Below are 21,036 nucleotides of genomic sequence, written 5' to 3' on the forward strand. Positions count from 1 at the left end.
CCGACTAGTACCTCTGATAAAATACTAAGTAATGGTATAATATTAAGTAAATGGTATAATAGTGGCCATCCAAATCTTGTTTTGACTATAGGGCAAATGTTTTTAGTATCTCCCCATTAAACATGATGCAGGCTTTCAGTTGAAACAATCTACTTTATCATGTAAGCTAGGGTCCAACTATTCTTATTTTCTCATAGAAAAGACAAGAACGTAAATTGTATTTTGTCAAAAACCTTTTTAGTATCTATGAATATGGGCATGATTTTATGCCTTAGCTCTAAGCTTTATTCATATGATTGATTAGATAATATTTTGTTCCAGTTCCTGTTGTCTGGTATCAATACCGTGACTGCTACTTTCATTTTGGAGGGATTTGCTCACTGAATATCTTTTTTCATCCTTTTAACTTTTCCAAATGATCTTGTTTTAAGTGTGACTCTATAAAGCATACAGAATTAGGTTGTTTTTTTTTTTTTTTTTTTTTTTTGGTGATCCAATCTGAAGTTTTTTTTCTTTGAATAGGTCAGTTTAACCCTAATTTACATTTATTGATAGGACATTTTTTTTTGTTGTTGTTCATACTCCACCATTTTATGTTATCTTTTCTGTATCTTTAGTTTTTGTTTTGTTTTGTTTTTAAGTAGTTGACTACATGGTCTTTTTGACTTCTTCCTAAGTATTAGTTCTTCTATTTAAGAACTTCTGTGTTTTTGTTTTAGTACTAGCTAACTTTGTAATTACATTATAAAATACATTTTGTTGTCTATTTTCAACACTATTTAATCTCCTATCATGAGTAATCATAAAATTAGTATATTTCTTTATTCCTCCCCTTCCTTGTTTTCCATTATATTTTTTTTTAATTAAAAGAGAGATGTATTGATAATACTAACAGCAAATACAGAGGTGGGCACAGAGTTAGTACACAGCTGTAATACGTTTTTTTGAAAAGTTAGAAATCAAAACATGTCATAATTCAATTGACCTGAAGGTGGGAAATGCCACTTCACTTTTTTCTTTTTAAACATCACTTTTATTAAGGTATAATTCACATGCAGTAATAAAACTCACTCTTTTTTGGCCTTTTTGGTGTATAGTTCTACGTGATTTGTTAAATACAGTCACCACCACAATCAAGATATAGACAAAATCTATGGTCACAAACCTCAATGGTAAATTTTAATCAATAGTATTATTTTAACATTAACTTTGTAGTGCTAAATGTGCTTATAATTCTATTACTTGATTTGTCAGCTTTAAATGAGATTCAATGAATTCCTATCAAAGATAAAGCAACTCAAGTATATACACTTCCTCCCACCTGCCTTCTGCATTCTCTTTCCAATTTTTGTAAGATGCAGCATTTGACATTGTTAGAGTATAAAATATTTACATTCTTTGTAGTTATCCTAAAACACACATTTGTTTTTGTCTTAATTCTAATTGTAAAAATATGCATTGGTCACAGCAAATCATTTTCTACCCCCCCCCCAAGTTTTTATTTAAATTCCAGCTAGTTAACATACAATGCAATATTAGTTTCAGGTATAGAATTTGGTGATTCACCACTTATATAAAACACCTGGTGCTCATCACAAATGTCCTCCTTAATACCCATTACCTATTTAATGTATCTTCCTTCCCTCTGATAATAAATCATCTTTTTAAGTTTTCCTCTTCATCTATAAGTTGGTTGAATGCAAAACACTACAATTTCTGACATACAACTCGTGCTTACCAAATCTTAGCTAAAAACAGAAGTAGTCTTTAGTAAACCCATTTTCATTAACTTTATAAAACTATTTTTATTAATAGCAATAGCAGTAAATGAATACCTCCAAAGTACTACAGAATTTGCTTGTCAATGGCAATAACAGGGAGAATAAATACTCACTACTGGCTGACTGTGTTTTCTACTCCATACCATTATATATATAGTGAGACATACACTGAACCTAAAGTCATGTAAAAATAAACCGTGGTTCCTTTATGCTTATATGAAATTTTAATATTTTCCCTCTCTCATAATTCAATAACTCTTTCCAAAGTCTTTGCACTACTAATTGCTTAGTAAATCTTTCCTTCAGAAAAACGTAAAGAAAACTTTCCTTGCAACAGAAGAACAAGCACAATACATGACTGGTGATATTCAGGAAGGCACACTCAAACACAAAACACGCTAAATAGGCTACCTCATGTTACTCATTTCTGACTTTTCCTTCTTTTCTCTTAATTCTGTTAACAAGCAACATTCACTAGCACTGCCTAGGCAGTTGAATGCTGATCTGTCTTCAATATGCCTCCAGATTACCTCAATGTTAATATTAGCTATATCAAAATACAAAAAGAACTAGAGTTAGGAGCCTTCACTTCATTCCTGATGGTGGGAAATACTCTGCTATTGTTTCCTCAACTATAACCTCATTATATTCATGCTGTAAGTTCTTAATGAATTTCACCAAGAAGTCAATTTAAATGTATTAAATTGCTGTCAGTCCTTCAGCAAGATCAATGAATACCATTCAGGGAGGTATGGAAACTGAATCTTCCCTAGAACATCAAAACGAGAATCAGATTTAATAAAGTGCATTTTAACAGGGAAATAAAAAGGGATGCTGAAAAGAACATGAATATTGGAACTGACAGATCGCGATTTAAAAAAAAAAAGTCAAGGCTTGGCCACTTAGTATGTATCCTCTAGGACACCTTTGGCTGTTGTGAGGATTACATGTGTAATAATATAAAAAAAAGTATAGTATTTGGCAGCTGGTAGACAATCCACAAATAGTAGATAATATTAGTTTCAGTCATTAGGTATAATAGTCATTTTTAAAAAAGCCACTGAAATTATAGAATATATCAGATATAGCTAATTTTTGTAGGGTAAAGTATATCTAAAAATTCTAGCCAGATTCATGGCAGAAATCAGGAACACATCTTGAAATGCTTGCAGAAAATATAGTGATAAAATAAATGAGAACATTTTGAAAAAGAAAGGCAATCCATTTAAAAGCTATTATAAGAGAATTCTATTGTGCTGGAGAATTTTCTATGCTTTATGTTTTGGTCTCACTGATTTTTACTGTATCATAATCGCCAAAGTGATTTCATATAATATGGATGGGCAGGAGGCATAAGTATGATTAAGTGCTTTATGTCACTAGTTCAAAATGTCTCATTTTCATCTACTTTTATATAACAATTTTATCAACTGTACTCTGACTGTGGAAACCATTTGATGATATTGACACTTTGGAGAAAGTGAAGGTGCAGGGAGAGGTGAATAAAGGGAGACAGATGCTATTCAATTCAGTTTTAATGATTTGATTCAATAAACTCACATGATGCTCCATCTACGTTCCAGGAGCTGTGGAGCTCGTTGAAGAATCAAATATGAACAAAACATAATCCCTGCTCTGAAAGGGACTGTTTGTATATAACTGTTCATAGCAGAAGGCTTATAAAAACACAATTTCACTTTGTGTATACAGAATTAATATAAGAAAGCTTTCCAAATTTATTGGGATCCAATAAAAATACTGATAAAAAATCTAATATATACAGTATAAAAATACTGTTTGGATATGCTACACTTTAAAAACTTAGAAACCAGTCGGTTTTTAAATGTTCTCATTAAAACACAGAGATGACAGGTTTATATATTTAGTGAAGTCATGGAAAATTTGCCAGTAAAGTGTGTAATTTCCAACCTAGTATGAAATACTCTATTGGAAAAAAAAAAACAACTAAATGTCATAAGGATTAAGAATCAAAAGGAGTTTGTTAGATTTTGATTTCAATTATCAAATAGCTTCTAAGTCTAGTCCTTAGTATTTTTTGAAAAAGCATTCTTGAGAATACCATTAACTTAGAGTCCTGCATATCTTCTATAATGTTCTACTATCAACAGTAAACGACTGTCTTCAAGCTTCAGCTAATTGAAACATCTTTCATTTCTATTGGGAACTTTCTCCGTCATGCATAGTTTATTTGAAATCCAAAGGCTCACTTGGTTCTGCCAGACTAAAATTACATTATTAAAACTAGAATTTTATACTCACCCGATCCTCCTTTTGCCAAGTATTTGTTCTTTGCATAAAGGACAGAATCTAACATAGACTCAAAAAGAAGAAAATAGCCCTGCATAAAAAACATGAAAAACAAAAAAGGATTTTAGAAATGCACAATCAATATCTTCATATGTAGAACATTTTAAATATCTGGGCTACTCTTTTTATAAAAGGCATGTTTTTTTGTCTCTGCCATATACTTTTCTGCAAAGTTGAAATTACTTTTTGCATTAAATTCTCCAAGTAATTATAACGTGGACACAGAAAGTTTATTATGGTTGAATGTACTGAACCTTCTTTATCTGTGCTTCCACTTTCTAGACTATTTATTTCTTCCTCATTAAAAGGAAAGTCTGAGACAGAAATTGTTAAAATACCCTCTAACTCCCCTTGGAGTATTGCAATATTAATAATCTAGACAGTGATTCTCAACTAAATTTTGTCCCCGTCTCCCCCCCCCCCACCCCCCCTGCAGGACATCTGGCAACGTCTAGTGCCATTTTTGATTGTCACAACTTGGCGGGGTCGGGGGAAGGTAGGATGCTACTGGCATCTAATAGGTAAAGCCAAGAGATGCTGACAAACAGGCTACAACATGCACAGGAAGACCTCACAACACACTGTCCAACCCCAAAAGTCGATAGGGCTAAGGTTAAGAAATCCTAGTCTAAAACACCATTTTCCAAAGAGCTTCCTGTCCAGTGACTTTCTCTTTTGTTTTTTTAAAAAAAAAAAAAAAAAAAAAGGAAGGGAGGGAATCTTTAAGAAACACAGATGCTTCAATAGTTCTGGAAACTGTTAAAGAAATTTGTTAAACATACCTTAACCATGTGTTACCCACTTTTTGACTACAAACCTCTTTTTTTTTCACGTATTACACCTATCAACACCTTGCACAACTAGTGTTGTTGTATGTTCATGGACTACAGCTCTGGAGTACTCCAGATTTTAGAGACCAGTAATGCCTCTGCTATGAAAGGACAATTTCAGTACAGGTGAAAAGAAAATTTACCACTACTGGTATCATGAGTGAAGGGCAGATGTCAGCTTGAGTCAGTCCTTCTCCTTCTAGAGGACACCGCCCCCCCCACCCCCCCACTACCCTGGGGCAGCAGGGACAGCCAAGGGCTCAGCACAGTGCTTAGCACATAAAACACTTTATTACTGCTTAGAGTGAAACAACATGAATTCTGCCCTAATGACAGCATTCTAAATCAAAACTGCTCTTACTTCATTTGTTCTGTGCACAAATAACTGACAGGATAAATACAATATTCTTTAACCACGTGAGCAAAGACTTTTTAAAGGGGTCTCGAGAACAAGAAAAACCTGCACACCTGGGATGCATAATCTTCACAAAAGATTTATAAACAGCACATTTAACCTATAGAAAATATAGCTCTCAAGCCTGAATCACTTAAAACAACCTAATTAAACTGACACCAGCAACTCTACATTGATGTTTACCCACTCCCAGCAACACACCAATTCACTGAGAAGAAAATGCTTGCCTACAAAAAAAAGACTAAGCAACAAAGCTCTTTTATTAATGTGTTAACATTAGGAAAATTAAGGACTTGGTGAAAACTGTTCTTCTGGCTAGAGTATTTCAGTAATACGTCTGACTGTTACAAGTTAGTTCCCTATTAATATCATCTGTGTACTCAAAGAACAGGGAACTTTTGGAAGTCAACTAAGAAATCTTTATCAATCTAACATAATTCATGCAGATCAATGCACACAAATGCTTATAAATAAGCACTCAACTGTTGATTAAAGCAAATTATAATTTATGCCAAGGAATTATTAAAAAAGAAGTCTTCTATTTACCTTATGGGAAAAAGATCAGCTGGTAAAACATGTTAATAGGTTAGGTGAAAAATTGTCCATATTTGTAAGATTATTGCATATTAAAACATTAAAATAAATAAAATAAATTCACATATTGGTAAAAATTATTCATTATAGTCTAGTCTTTTTTGGAAGGGGGCAAAAAAAATTAGTTTGTCATTGATTTGGCAGTGTGTCAAACCGTTTCTAGTATTTACTCTCAAACTGGTTGGCAAAATCTAAGTACTTTACTTCCCTATGTCCAAACTCTGTCTTAATTCCATGTACTACAAACAAACCAAAAGTCTTCTCCATCAGTAACTGAAAGTAGCTCCTTCTAACAACATGCTTATTTACTGCATTTATGACAAAGTTATTATTAGCCATCCACCAGAGATTAAATTGCAGCATATTTTATACTGGTGCTGCAGTCAATACCAATAGTGTAGTGGCAAAGAGGGTACACCTCAGGATTTAAATCCCAGAGAAATTCTTTTCTCCATGTGACCTTGGACAAGTTAAATTAACATCATTGTGTCTCAGTTTCTTCATCTGTAAAGTGACAACTATGGTATTCTACTTTATATTGGCTCCTGTGGGGATTAAATATGTTAATACATGTAAAAGGTTGGAAAAATAAATCTTATTTATTTAGCTAAAAAATTAAGAGCTATTTAAGAATATATTTGTAAAGGCTAATCAATTTTTTTAAATTATGGGTTTTTTAAAATTTATTTTTGAGCGAGACAGAGCGTGTGCGCGCAGGGGAGGGGCAGAAAGAGAGGGAGATGGAGAATTCCAAGCAGGTTCCGGGCTGTCAGTGCAGAGCCCGACGTGGGGCTTGACCTCACAAACTATGAGATCATGACCTGAACTAAAACCAAGAGTCGGACACACAACAGACTGAGACACACAGCGCCCCTAAAATTATGTTTACTAAATTGGAGAATAAAGGCTTATCAGTCTGTTCAGAATCATATGTTTATTCAATGGTCCTATATTACTATCCATGAGTCAGAACTGAAATTCCTGTCTTTGCTTTTTCAGGGATCTATGAATCATTTCAGAGATCTTGTATCATTTCTTTTCTCAGACCAGGCTAGACTATGCATATCTGTGCACATACAAAAAAAAAAAAAAAAAAAAAAAAACAAAAACGCTCAAAATTTCTATACAATTAAGAAACAGAATTTTAAACCCAATAAAAATAATTTGGCCACATTCACCAAATTAGTGCCATGGAATTCCTACTTTAAGATTCTTCTCACAAAGATAATCACAGGGATTTTTTTTCCCTAGGCAAAAACAAAAACAAAACAGTTTTATTTAATACTTCAAACTTTGGTATTTATACTTATGACTCTCCCATATGTCTTCTTCTATTGAAAATAACAAACATTAGGGGCGCCCGGGTGGCTTAGTCAGTTAAGTATCCAACTCTTGATTCCGGCTCAGGTCATGATCTCACAGTTCATGAGATTGAGCCTGAGTTGGATTCTGCACTGACAGCACAGCGCCTGCTTGGGATTCCCTCTCTGCTTCCCCTCCCCCCGCTTCTGTCTCTCAAAATAAATAAACATTAAAAAAAATAATAATATGAGGTGCCTGGGTGGCTCAGTTGGTTAACTGTTTGACTTCGGCTGGGTTTTTAGCCCTGTGTCAGGCTCTGTGCTGACAGCTCAGAGCCTGGAGACTGCTTTGGGTTCTTTGTCTCCCTCTCTCCCTCCCCCTCCCCTGCTTGTGCTCTGTCTCTGTCTCTCTCTCTCAAAAATAAATAAACAGTAAAAAAATAAATAAATAAATAAAATAACAAACATCAATAAGCATTTTTCCACATACCCTATAATGATTACCTTAGCTAAGCTTAAAATTCTGATCAAGCAGTAAGAGATAGTTTCAAAAGTTCTAACTATTCAAATAACCTAATTTTCACATTAGAGAAATCAGCACTAGACAGGTTAAACGATTTAAGTCATATGATCAGATGAATAATACCATTCAAATTTTAGCTCCCCTTATAAAACACTGGCTTTAAGATTCAATTCCTACTGTTGCTAAACTCAAGCGCAAACAAACAAAAGAAGAAGACAATCATTCTTGGCAGTAAAAATATCCTTTTTTAAAAGCCATGCTTTTCCTTCCCATTTTTTCAGACAGTCATCATTATTAGGTCCGAGAATTTCTGAAAGCAGATGATGAAACGCTTTTGTTGATACAGGTAAAGGATTTAGCACAGTGTTTGGCATAGGGTTAACACATAAAACCTATAAAAGGATGTATCACATGATTCTTTAGTTTGGCAGAAGGCACTATTTGGAGTCAGCTACCATGTGGTAGAACTGGGCTAAAATGGCTAGAAGCAGAAGGCTAAACCAAGTCTTTCTTCTTTCATTGTTCCCATTTTTATCTTTTTCTCTCTTCATTGGTATACAATTAAAAATGGTATTCTGAATCTATTTCTGATATGTTTTTCACTTCAGCATCAAGGTATTGCTTATGTAAGTATATGATGAGGCTTCTATTCTGTCTAAATAGCTTATAAACCTTAAGTTAAAGAACAGCTGAACTAGTAAATTAACAGAAAAGTATTCCTTCGAACCAACAATAGATTATACATTTCTTCATATTTAACGTACCTCCTAAATATGCTACTCAATGGAGACTGGCCATTTTACTGGCCATTCATTTCACTTAGTAGTCAGATTTCTGCTCAAGTATTACCTCCTCAGAAAGGTTTTTCCTGATATCTCCACGTAAAATATCATCTTTTTCCTCCTCTGAGCTCTATCTCTTTACCCTACTTGGTATTTCATTGTGGCACTCATGAATTAAAATGTTGTGTATTTTTGTGTTTAACTTCTGACTAAAATTAAAATGTAAGCTCCAAGAGGTGCAAGAACTCTATCTATCTATCTATCTATCTATCTATCTATCTATCTAGATATCTGTTTTATTTTTGAGAGAGAGAAATCGAGAGTGAGCGGGGCAGGGAGAGAGAAGGAGGCACAGAATCTGAAGCAGGCTCCAGGCTCCAGCTGTCAGCATAGAGCCCAATGCAGGGCTCGAACCCATGAACTGTGAGAACATGACCTGAGCCGAAGTCGGACGCTTAACCAACTGAGCCACCCAGGCGCCTCTATCTATATTGTTTGAAGTTATATTACTAAGGCTACAAATGTGGCTGGTAGACAGAAGTAACTCAGTAAGGAATTTCTGAATGAATAAAAGAATCAGAGTTACTAATATCATACATCATTATATTTGTTAAAATGAAACTATCTGCTTTTTGCTATTTTTCTGGTGCAAAATAAAACTGGTTATTTTAAAATGCTGTTTTGCTTTCAAATTAAATTTCTCAAATAGCAATAGTAGTGATAGTTATTAGTGATTAGTATTGTATTAAGTATCTTTATAAGGATTAACTTATTTAATTCTTCCCTAAAGCACATTTTATTGTTATTTCCATTTAACTGATAAGGCTTACAATGTTGAGTAACTTTAAAAAAAAAGTTAATAGTTACAGAAACATCTGAATGAGCCAGAATTTGAACCTTGGTCTAACTGCAGAGTATGTTCTGTATAACTATTCTATGTTGCTTCTTAAATTGATTTACCTAATTGAAAATAAGATTTAGTATTTACAAGGACTCAAGTGTTTTGAAATGAAAAATTTCCCATAGAGCATATTAAACAAGATTAGAATTTATAATAGATATATGATTTATAATATTTCAAAGTGATAATTGGTTGGCAACTGGCTCTTAGCCACTGTCCATTATGAAAATTATGTGTGGAAAATCAATGCAAACATTAGAATATATGTAGAACCAATACATGATGTCTATGAGAAAAATACATTTAGCTTAAAATATTAGCAGATGAAAAGATTCATATATGTATTGCTAACTGTTGACTTTTCCCTCAACTTTCCACTTTGCTAAACTTCATTCTACTATAGGCTCCCTATGTGATAGAATAGCCTTTAATTTCCTGGAAACTGTCCTTGGTTCTGAACCAAGTCATTTATTACTGATATCAGAAGGCGCTGCTCCAAATGCCCGGCTCATCTGCAGTGTAATTCAGACTGTAATTTCACAGGCTGCTGCCTCACCTGTAGGGGTGCCATCTGGAAGAGAATTATACCCAATATTTTCTCCCATGATGCTCATGGGGCACTCTTCTTTCCAAACTGACATTTACTTTTTAAAATTAAAATTTGCATTTACACTTCAAAAATTAATTACTACAAAAGGAACACACAGGATTAAATCTGGGACTAAGATATTAACACTGTTCATTGAAATGGGAATCTTATTTTTAAAGTGCTTGCTCATATCTTGGATAAATTAATGGTAAAAGAAACGTGATACCTTCAGTCTAAGGTCTTCTCTAATTTTTTTTTTCATGCAAATAACTGAATTACAGATATACTCCTAGGCAGAATGAACTTATTAAAAAAAACAGAGGCAGGAGAGATCACAAATAAAATGAAGAGTTAATCTAGGAAGTCAAGTGACAAATACTCAATAATTGAATTTATCTAAAGATAAAAGTACAAGATTACTTCTAACAAGTAAGTATGGCTATCAAATCTAAACCCCAATTTTTAGTATATTTCTGAAGCATAATAAATATTTATGACATCTTTTTCCAATACTACTCTCAATTCTATTAAGTTTACTGTAGACAGAGTTGTTATCCAATGGTACTGGGACTATTAGTTTGTTGTTAATTGAAAACAGTACTTTTAAGAAAAAAAATACAAATACACATATAGTTTTGTTTACTAATACTCTTTGAGGGTGAATCTATGAATTAGAATCTTCACAATCTTCCTTACATAAACCATATTCATAATGGATTGTAAGTAATCTCCAGTTTTGGCTATTTTAAAATAGAAAAAATAATCTAAGGGTACTTGGCAAGTGGAGAATCTCTGAATACAGTGACTCCCACCTTCCTGCTTCTAGTCTTTCACAACTGATTTGTTACTACTTTATTCAACAGGAATATTTTTTAAAATCTTGTTCAAAAGCTTATATTAACTGATATAGTTAATATTAACCGATATTACATAAAGAGGCAGGGAAACAAACACAATAAGCTCTTGGTAAACATGTAATACAACTAATAGGAGCAAAACAAGAGCAGCACAATAAAAGGTAATTTATCAGCTTTAAGTGTTCAGTTAGGCATGGAATTTAGCACCTTATACAAAAAAAGAATTCAGAACATCATTAATTTGATGAACTAAACACAGGCTGGTAAAGAAGTGTCTATTGTATATTCATGTGACAAAATGTATTCTTAATGATGCCACCTTTTAAGGAAAATTTTCTCTTATGTCCCATACTAGGTCAGGTGGGCTTTATAATATAATGTCGTTTAGAGATTGAGTTATTATCAATACATAGAAATGAGAACTTTAAAGCAAGGGTTCTCAACCTTGGCACTGTTGACAGATTTTGGGCCAGATAATACTTTATTGTAGATGCAAGCCTGTCCATTGTATGACGTTTAGGAGTACCCCTGGCTCCTACCTACCAAAACCACCGGCACTCCCCTCCTGTCTCTCTCCCTCCCAAACCTCCCATTGTAAAAACTTAAGATGTTTCCAGACATTTCTCATTGCCAAAATATCCCCAGGTGGGTAAAACTGGACACCCCTCACCACTGAGAACCACTGCTCTAGAAATATCAAAAAAAGTAATTAGATAAGTATTTTCTCCTAATCTACAGTGCTCTCTGCTAAAAATGTGCCAAACTTAAGTTTTTACAAGATATGATGTAACTTCTATTTATTTCACTGTCACATTCATAATAGTCTTACACACTGAATACCTGAACTGTGAAGTTTTTTCAATGATTCCCCAGTCTATCCCTTGACTCTTTTAATTTAAAATGTGCTAATGCTAATGAACTTATCACAAATGTGATAATGAAATTATATGAGATTTAAAAATTATGTATAAAATCATTTTGGGTAAGGTACTTTCCTTACTGACAGCTCTAAAATCACTGAGAGAGATATTATGCTTACACACTTGGCAAATGCAAGGTAGCTGTTGATATTAAGCAACAAGAATATCTGTATCCTTTACATTAAGTTACTATAGAATGGGTAGGAAAAATAATGTTTGCACATGTATGCGCACATGAGCGCACACACACACAGATATCTTCTCGATGTTTTATGTGTCTAGCTAAGAAATTTCTTAAAGCAGAATTTCTGGATTAAAGGGCAGGCACATTTAGGTTCTGATCTGTATCAGGGTGCCTGGGTGGCTCAGTTGGTTAAACATTTGACTCCAGCTCAGGTCATGATCTCACTTCAAACTCTGCGTCGGGCTCTCTGCTGTCAGCTCAGAGCCCACTTCAGATCCTCTGTCTCCTTCTCTCTCTACCCCTCCCCCACTCTCTCTTTCTTTCTCTCAAAAATAAACGTTAAAAAAAAAAAAAAAAAGATTTTGATCCGTATCATCAAGCTGCCTCCAGAAAGACTGACAATTTTTATCCTCACAACTGTGTAACTGAATTAAAGACTTATATGTGGATAAAAAAGAGATAAAATTTGTAGACAATATTTTCATATTCTGGAGTGGGGTGGGGGAGAGAACTAACTATAAAGAAAAAGACCAGTAAGTTTGACTAGATTAAAATTCAGAACCTGTGTTCATCAAAAAACATAAAAAGAATTAAAAGGCAAATCCGAGTTTGAAAAGATATCAAACACACACACACACACACACACACACACACACACAACCCCTTTACCTGCTACAAAGAAAACGAATCATTAAGAAAAACACAGGCAATTCAAAAGAAAATGGACAAAAGAATTATACACAATTTCTTCACAAAATAGGAAGTCCAAATAGTCAATAATCATACGTAGAGATGGTACATATGGTAATGATGAGCTTCATTAGTAATTCAAACACAGTGAGAAATTACTACTGATAACAGAGCGGCAAGAATTATGAAGCCATACAATGTTCAGTGTTGACAGGTATATGGAGTAATAAAGAAAAATTTTACTACTTTGGAAAAGTTTGGCATTATCTAATAATGCAGAAGAGCAGTGCACCCTGTTATCTAGCAATTCTACTTAAAAAAAATTTTTTTTAAAGTTTATTAATTTTTGAGAGGCAGAGACAGACAGAGCACAAGTGGGGAGGGGTAGAAAGAGAGGGAGACAGAGAATTGGAAGCAGGCTCCAGGCACTGAGCTGTCAGCACAGACCCTGACATGGAGCTCGAACCCACGAACCGTGAGATCATGACCTGAGCCAAAGTCGGACGTTTAACCAACTGAGCCACCCAGGTGCCCCTAGCAATTCTACTTCTAAAAATACTTCTAAAAAAGCACACTCGACTGTTATATCATACATGTACAAGTATACTATAACATTATTATTCGTCATTGTAAAAGAAATGGAAATGATCCAGTACCCACCAACTTCAGAATAATACACACTGTTGTATATTCACACAGGAGAATATATAGAAATGAAAATGAACAAATTATGCATACTGGCAATATTGATGAAAGTGGAAAAAATGTAAAGAAAAGCAAGGAAATGATCACCATAGAGGTCAGGTGAGTGGTAACCTCTCTGGGGTAGGAAAGAAGTTGTAACACATATAATTAAAAGATAAAAAGATACTGAAAAGACATTTGAAAAAATATATAAGAAAGACATTTGAAGATGAAATTAGAATATAAAGATATCTAAAGAAAGGTGAAAAGATACTTGGCAGCTGCTTTCTATATTTGGATCTGACTGGTGATTATACAGGTGTTCATTACATAACTATTTCTTACACTGTAAGCTTAGCAAATCTTCTGTGTATGTTATATTTCACAACTTATTAAAAGAAAGATTTACATGCCTAGTTATATAACATGCAATAGTCTGGGAGAAAGCAAAAGGAACACATACTCAAATCTGTTTATAAATGCTTAGAACACATCTGGAATAGTACACAATTAATTAGAAAAATGCTAAAGTAAATTAAAGGACCAAGAATATTATCAGGGACAAAGAACAATACTTCATAATTATAAAGAAGCCAAACCTTATCAACAATACATAACAATTCTAATGTAAATGTACCCCAAAACCACATAAAAATATCTGAAGCAAAAACTGACAGAAGTGAAAAGAGAAACAACTCCTGAAGTACAGGTAAAAACTGTATTATTCTTTTAATAGTTAACAGAACAAGTAGACTTAAAATAGTAAGCATTTAAAAGACGTGAATCATACTATCAACCAACTTGATCCAATTGACAATTATGTAACAGTCCATTCAATGACAGCAGAATCCACATTCACTCAAATTAATGTGGAACATTCAACAAAATAGACCATATTCTGGGCCATAAAGCAAGTCTGAACAAATTTAATGGAATGATAAAATACACAGTATGTCCTTTGATATCAACCAAATTAAATCATAAACCAGTAAAAGAAAGATACCTAAAAAAAACTGCCAAACACTTAGAAATTACACAACATACTTCGAAATAATTCATTGATCAAAGCAGAGATCCCAGGGTAATATTTTGAGTTGAATAAAAAAAATCATGGGATAAAGCTACAACGGTCATAATGGGAAATTTATTTAAGAGATGAAAAAAGCAAAGTGTAGAACAATATGCAAAATATGCTTACCCTACCCTAAATTTAAGGGTGGGGTTTGTCAGGTATTTTGTTCACTGTTTTATCCTAGCTAGAACAGTGCCGGGCACCTAGAAGCCACACAATATTTGTTCACGGAATGAGTGTGCCAAGGAGTATAAATACCCATTTTATAACTTATTATGTCTCAGGAAGGATACACTAGAAACTGGTAACAAATTTTGTTGGGGGATTCTGTGTAGGTCCTGAGTGGTAAAGACAAGATGAAATTTGGAACTTCTATGTATTATTAGTCAAAAAGCAATAATAAAATTTTACATGTATATAACAAATAATTTGTCAGAGCAGCTATTTCATTATTTTACTTGATCACTATCTTCCATACAAGAGGAATAATTCTAGTAGCTACCATTTATTTAAAATTTTTTTTTAATGTTTATTTTTGAGAGAGAGATAGAGAGAGAGAGACAGAGCATAAGCAGGGAAGGGGCAGAGACAGACAGAGACACAGAATCTGAAGCAGGCTCCAGGCTTGAGCCGCCAGCACAGAGCCTGATGCTGGGGCTCGAACCCACGAGCCATGAGATCATGACCTGAGTCGAAGTCGGACGCTTAACCAACTGAGCCACCCAGGCTCCCCACTACCATTTATTCATTTATTTTTTAATTTAATTTTTTATTTTTTAAAATTTACATCCAAATTAGTTAGCATATAGAGCAACAATGATTTCAGGAGTAGATTCCTTAGTGCCCCTTATCTATTTAGCCCATCCCCCCTCCCACAACCCCTCCAGTAACCCTCAGTTTGTTCTCCATATTTATGAGTCTCTTCTGTTTTGTCCCCCTCCCTGTTTTTTTTTGTTTCCCTTCCCTTATGTTCATCTGTTTTGTCTCTTAATGTCCTCATATGAGTGAAGTCATGATTTTCATCTTTCTCTGACTAATTTCACTTAGCATAATACCCTCCAGTTCCATCCACATAGTTGCAAATGGCCAAGATTTCATTCTTTTTGATTGCCGAGTAATACTCCATTGTGTGTGTGTGTGTGTGTGTGTGTGTGTGTGTGTGTGTGTGTATACACACCACTTCTTCTTTATCCATTCATCCTTTGATGGACATTTGGGCTCTTTCCATACTTTGGCTATTGTTGATAGTGCTGCTATAAACATGGGGGTGCATGTGTTCCTTCGAAACAGTACACGTGTATCCCGTGGATAAATGCATAGTAGTGCATTTGTTGGGTCATAGGGTGTTCTGTTTTTAGTTTTCTGAGGAACCTCCATACCGCTTTCCAGAGCGGTTGCACCAGCTTGCATTCCCATCCCCACTACCATTTATTAAGCAACTATTATGTGCTTGCTACTCCCCTGCAGGATTACTTCCTGCCTCTTCTCATACCTCACAACATATAGTTGTAATAATTCTTTATGCATTCTCTTCTAAAGTTTGAAAAACTTTTTATCAGTTTAAAAGTCTTTCTCCCACTAGATGGCACTCTCATTTAATGAACAAAAGACTGAGAGTTAAATTGGTTCTTTTCTTCAAATTGCAGCAAATGGTCCAATAAGCAAGTATATCAAAAGCAAAACTGAATCATCTCAAGATCTTTCCATATGCACACGTGGGTCTCCCCCTTACTCCAGAGTTACAGAATTGGTTTCCCAGGATAAGAGTAGAATATCCATATTAATGGATTATCCATTAATTATAATTATAAATTATAATTTATAAATTATAATTATAATTATAAATTAATTATCCATATTAATTTTTATTAAAAAAATTATTTTAAAGTAATCTCTACACCTAACATGGGGCTTGAAATCACAACCCCGAGATCAAGAGTTGCTGTGCCGACTGAGCCAGCCAGGCACCCCAATGCGTACTGATTTTTAAAAGTGTTCCTAATCCCCATGCCAGATGAAAAAAATCTTTAATTATAACTGGATAGTCAACTTTAAAAATTGCAACTAAAATATTAACTAGCATTTTTATTAAAGAAAATTACATTAAAGTGTGTGTGTGTGTGTGTATATATATGTATGTACATACATATATATATATATATACATATATATACATATATATATATACATATAACAATGTATAAAGTATGCTATCTTTTGCATATAAGACATAAGGGTAAAAATATAAATAGATACATAGCTACTATTTTTAAAAATAAGTTAAAAGCTTTAAAAAGGTTATCTATTCACTTAGGGACAAAAGAAATGGAACCACATAATTTCCTCATAATTAAAACATAACAATTAAACTAAACAAAGGAAAAAGCAATTCCCCAAATTGGAGAAAAAGGAAATAAATAAGTCTCGTTGTATGTCAAGCTGGTTACATAACCAGTGAAAGTAATTCCTTCAAATGACTTTCAAACACAATATTTAGATTGGATATTTCTCATGAGATGTATTCTAGAACAAAATATAAAAGACCTTCAACTGCATTTAGAAGCCTTACTGTTTAGTAGTAAAGTTGGTGTAAAATTTGTGAAACCATAATAAAGCAAATAAATAATTAGAATTATCTTAAGAATCAAGATTTTCTGCATGGAAAAAATACAACTATAAAACTAAAAACTTCAAGTAAAAATTCTATAATCTTAAATTGGAAAAATCAGTATAAACTCATATTTTTTATATTAAAAAATAGCTACATCTGTCCACTAAAAGACACACACAAGCAATGACATTCCAATGACAGTTCATTAATCTGAAAATGGTAAATAAATAGAAAAGATTGAGAATTTATCCTAATTTTCCTATATAAACTATAGTTCATAACCAAATATTTGATGAGAGAATATACTTAAGGAATAATTTCAGCTAACACATGGAGAACAAATGATACATATAAAATATCAAAATTTTGCAACTTTTAATGAAATAATGAATCCAAGAAATCATTTTCATTGGCTTCTAAAACCATTAGGTAGGTTTATAATGAATAGATTAGGCTGACAACTCCAAAAGCCACTTATCAACCTTAATATAATAGAAAGAGACATTAAGAGTCCCTTGATTCAATGCAAGAGAAACAAACTACCACCACCCTCCATGAAGTATTCTAGAAAAAACACACACACAACTTTAATTTGTTAATCCTCCATTTCTAGACCTCCTCGTATTTATGGTTTACAAGAAATACAAGGGATAGAAAAACATGTTAAATGACACCATGAGGATGCAATCATCAAAATCTAGAATATGGAAAACTCTACAGGACAACAGACCCAGTGTCTTCGAAAAATGGCAAGAAAAAGAAGAGGTGAACCTATAGACTACAGATTTTAGACTTGATACCAAAAGCATGACCCATAAAATACAAATGAATAAACACCGACTTCACCAAAATGAAAAATTTCTGTTCTGTGAAAGGCCTTGTTAGGGGACTGGCTACAGACTGGAAAAAATATTTGCAAACCACATATCGAATAAAAAACTCACAAAAAAGAACTATCAAACTTGGCGGTAAATCAACAATCCAATTAGAAAATGAGCAAAAAACACAAATAGATATTTTACTGAAGATGCAGAAGGCAAATATGTATATGACAAGATGTTTAACATCATTAGCCATTAGGGAAATGCAAATTAATTTTTTTTTTTTTAACGTTTATTTATTTTTGAGACAGAGAGAGACAGAGCATGAACGGGGGAGGGGCAGAGAGAGAGGGAGACACAGAACCGGAAGCAGGCTCCAGGCTCTGAGCCATCGGCCCAGAGCCCAACGCGGGGCTCGAACTCATGGAACGTGAGATCGTGACCTGAGCTGAAGTCAGACGCTTAACTGACTGAGCCACCCAGGCGCCCCCGGGAAATGCAAATTAAAATCACATGAGATATCAATACACACCTATCAGAATGGCTTCAACAAAAAACAGTGACAATATACAATGTTGGCAAGAATGTAGATGGATGTTGCCACTGGAACAGTCATATTGGTGGTAAGAATATAAAATGGTACAGCCCCTCTAGAAAACAGTTTAGCAGTTTCTTATGGAATTAAATATGCAATTACCATATGACTAGCTATTGTACTCTTGAGCATATATATGAGAGAAATGAAAACGTATGTTTACACAAAATTATATACACAAATGTTCATACAGCTTTATTTGTAATAGCCCCAAACTGGATATTCTTCAAAAGTTAAGTGGTTAAAATACTATGGTATATCCATACCATGGAATACTACTCAGAAACTAGGGAGACTATTGATATGTACAATAATTTGGATGAATCTCCAGGGAATTAAGCTAAGTGAAAAAAGCCAATCCAAAAAGGTCACATCCTATATGATTCCATTTCATTCTTGAAATGACAAAACTATAGAAATTGAGAACAGATTGGTGGTTGCTAGAGGTCAAGGCTGGGGACGGGAAGAGGGAAGTGTGTATGGCCATAAAAAGATAACAGGAGGGTTCCTTGTACCAATGAAACTGTTCTGTATCTAAATGGTACCAAAATCAATATTCTGGTTGTGCTGCTTCACCATAGTTAAGATGTTATCATTGAGAGAAACTGGGTAAATAGTACAAGGCATCTCTCTGTATTATTTCTTACCACTGCATGTGATAACCTACAATTATCTCAAAATAAAAAGTTTAATCAAAAAGATTTATGAAACAAATTAATCAAATTCAACATGTATACAGAACTCAGATCCTGATTCAAACAAATCAAAAGTAAAAATATATATAAAATTCATGCAACAATCAGGGAAATGTGAACAGACTGAATATTAAGAATATTTTTAAGGGGCGCCTGGGTGGCTCAGTTAGTTAGGCATCCAACTTCAGCTCAGGTCATGATCTCATGCTTTGTGGGTTCGAGCCCTGCATCGGGCTCTGTGCTGACAGCTCAGAGCCTGGAGCTTGCTTTGGATTCTGTGTCTCCCTCTCTCTCTGTCCCTCCCCCACTCACACTCTGTTTCTGTCTCTCAAAAATAAATAAATGTTAAAAAAAATTTTAAAGAATATTTTTATAATATGGAATTGTGGCTACATTGGTAATTTTGTTAGGTTCAGTAATATAATGAATAAAGGCATAATAAGCACACACTTTTATAAGTACTTATCAGTTAAAGATAGCAAAAAAATATATAATAGCGCAAAGATAAATAAAACAAAAATTACAAACACTGATAATTGTTGAGGCAGGGTGATAGGTACAATTGTTCACTGAAACATTCATTCTAAATTTTTCACATTGGAAAATATCCCTAATAAAGTGTTTTTAAAAATCAAAAACAGTAAGTAACAGTGGTCTGCATATGTTTATGTCCCAGGTACAAAGCAAAAACAAATACAAATCATTTGGGGTAAAACCCAAGCATCAAAGAATTTTTCACAGATAAAATAAAAGCTTAGGTCAATATATAGCAGAATATCAAACAGTACTAAACACTCAAATAAACAAGTTCTAAGCACCATGAATAAAGGCTAGTAGAAACAACAATCAGCAAAAGCAGATGTGCAAACTCTCTGCTACTGTTTATGATTCATGAGATTAAAAGTGGCTTGAAGATCATAACAAGCAAGCAAAATTTTAAAAGACCCTAAGACAAGTGAAAAAAAAAGATTAACTGAAATTTTGAAAACTCAATAGATGAGTTTAACTGATAATTAGAAAGAGTTTCAGAAAAAATTAGTGAATTGGTAGACTGAACTGAAGAAGTTATCTGGAATGCAACCCCAAAAGTCAAAACAATAGAAAATGCAAAGTCGTGTGAGAGGTATAGAAGATAGAGAAGTCTAATAAATGTGTGATAGCAATTCTAGAAAGATTTATTAAATAAGATACAAAAACTCAAATGATAAAAGAATTCTGACAACACATTAAATGTTAAGAATGTCTATTCATCAAATCACATCAAAAAAATAGTGCAATGACAAGCCACATGCTGCTAACAAACAAGTGACAGACAATTATCAAGACAAGCTAGGTTACCCTACATTCACAAACAATATCCAAATTATCACTTAAAACAAAAAAAGATTTATTTCTTACATCACAGGCTGACAAGAGTCATTGCTTATTATAATTACCCAGGAGTCAGGCTGACAGAAGGTTCATATTAATAAATGCTTCCACAATCACTGATACATAGAAAGGGGATGTGGCAAATTGTGTACTGGCTGTTAAACATTCTGTGTGTATACGACTTTCACTGTCCAAAGTAATTCACAGGGCCACATCTAACTTCAAAGGAGATAGAGTAAAATTCTAATATGTGCCCAGAAACCAGGAGAGGCAGAAGACAGAAGAGCTCTAACAAATTGGCAACTAGAATAAATAAGGAACTCTTTCAAAAAATAATAAAAAGATAAAAAGCCCCAAGAGGAAGACAGGCAAAAGAAATTGGCTGAAAATGCCAAAATGAGCCATGCACACATTGTTCTTAAACATTATTAAGTATTTGAATTATGTACTCCCTCTGAAATTCTTACATAAAATTGTACTCCAGAATTTCCC

The 21,036-nt window shown here is 33.7% G+C and overlaps 1 protein-coding gene across 1 annotated transcript in view; it reads right to left on the minus strand.

The window, feature by feature from the left end:
* Positions 1–21,036, minus strand: part of PRMT3 (protein arginine methyltransferase 3) — a 138,798-nt gene that overhangs the window by 58,884 nt on the left and 58,878 nt on the right. Inside the window, exon 11 of the mRNA XM_060606210.3 lies at positions 4,062–4,140. Coding sequence (XP_060462193.2) covers positions 4,062–4,140 — 79 coding nt within the window. The remainder of the gene's footprint in view (positions 1–4,061; positions 4,141–21,036) is intronic.

The sequence above is a fragment of the Panthera onca genome, chromosome D1, assembly GCF_046562875.1.
Source record: "Panthera onca isolate mPanOnc1 chromosome D1, mPanOnc1 haplotype 2, whole genome shotgun sequence".
In the NCBI taxonomy this organism is placed as follows: domain Eukaryota; kingdom Metazoa; phylum Chordata; class Mammalia; order Carnivora; family Felidae; genus Panthera; species Panthera onca.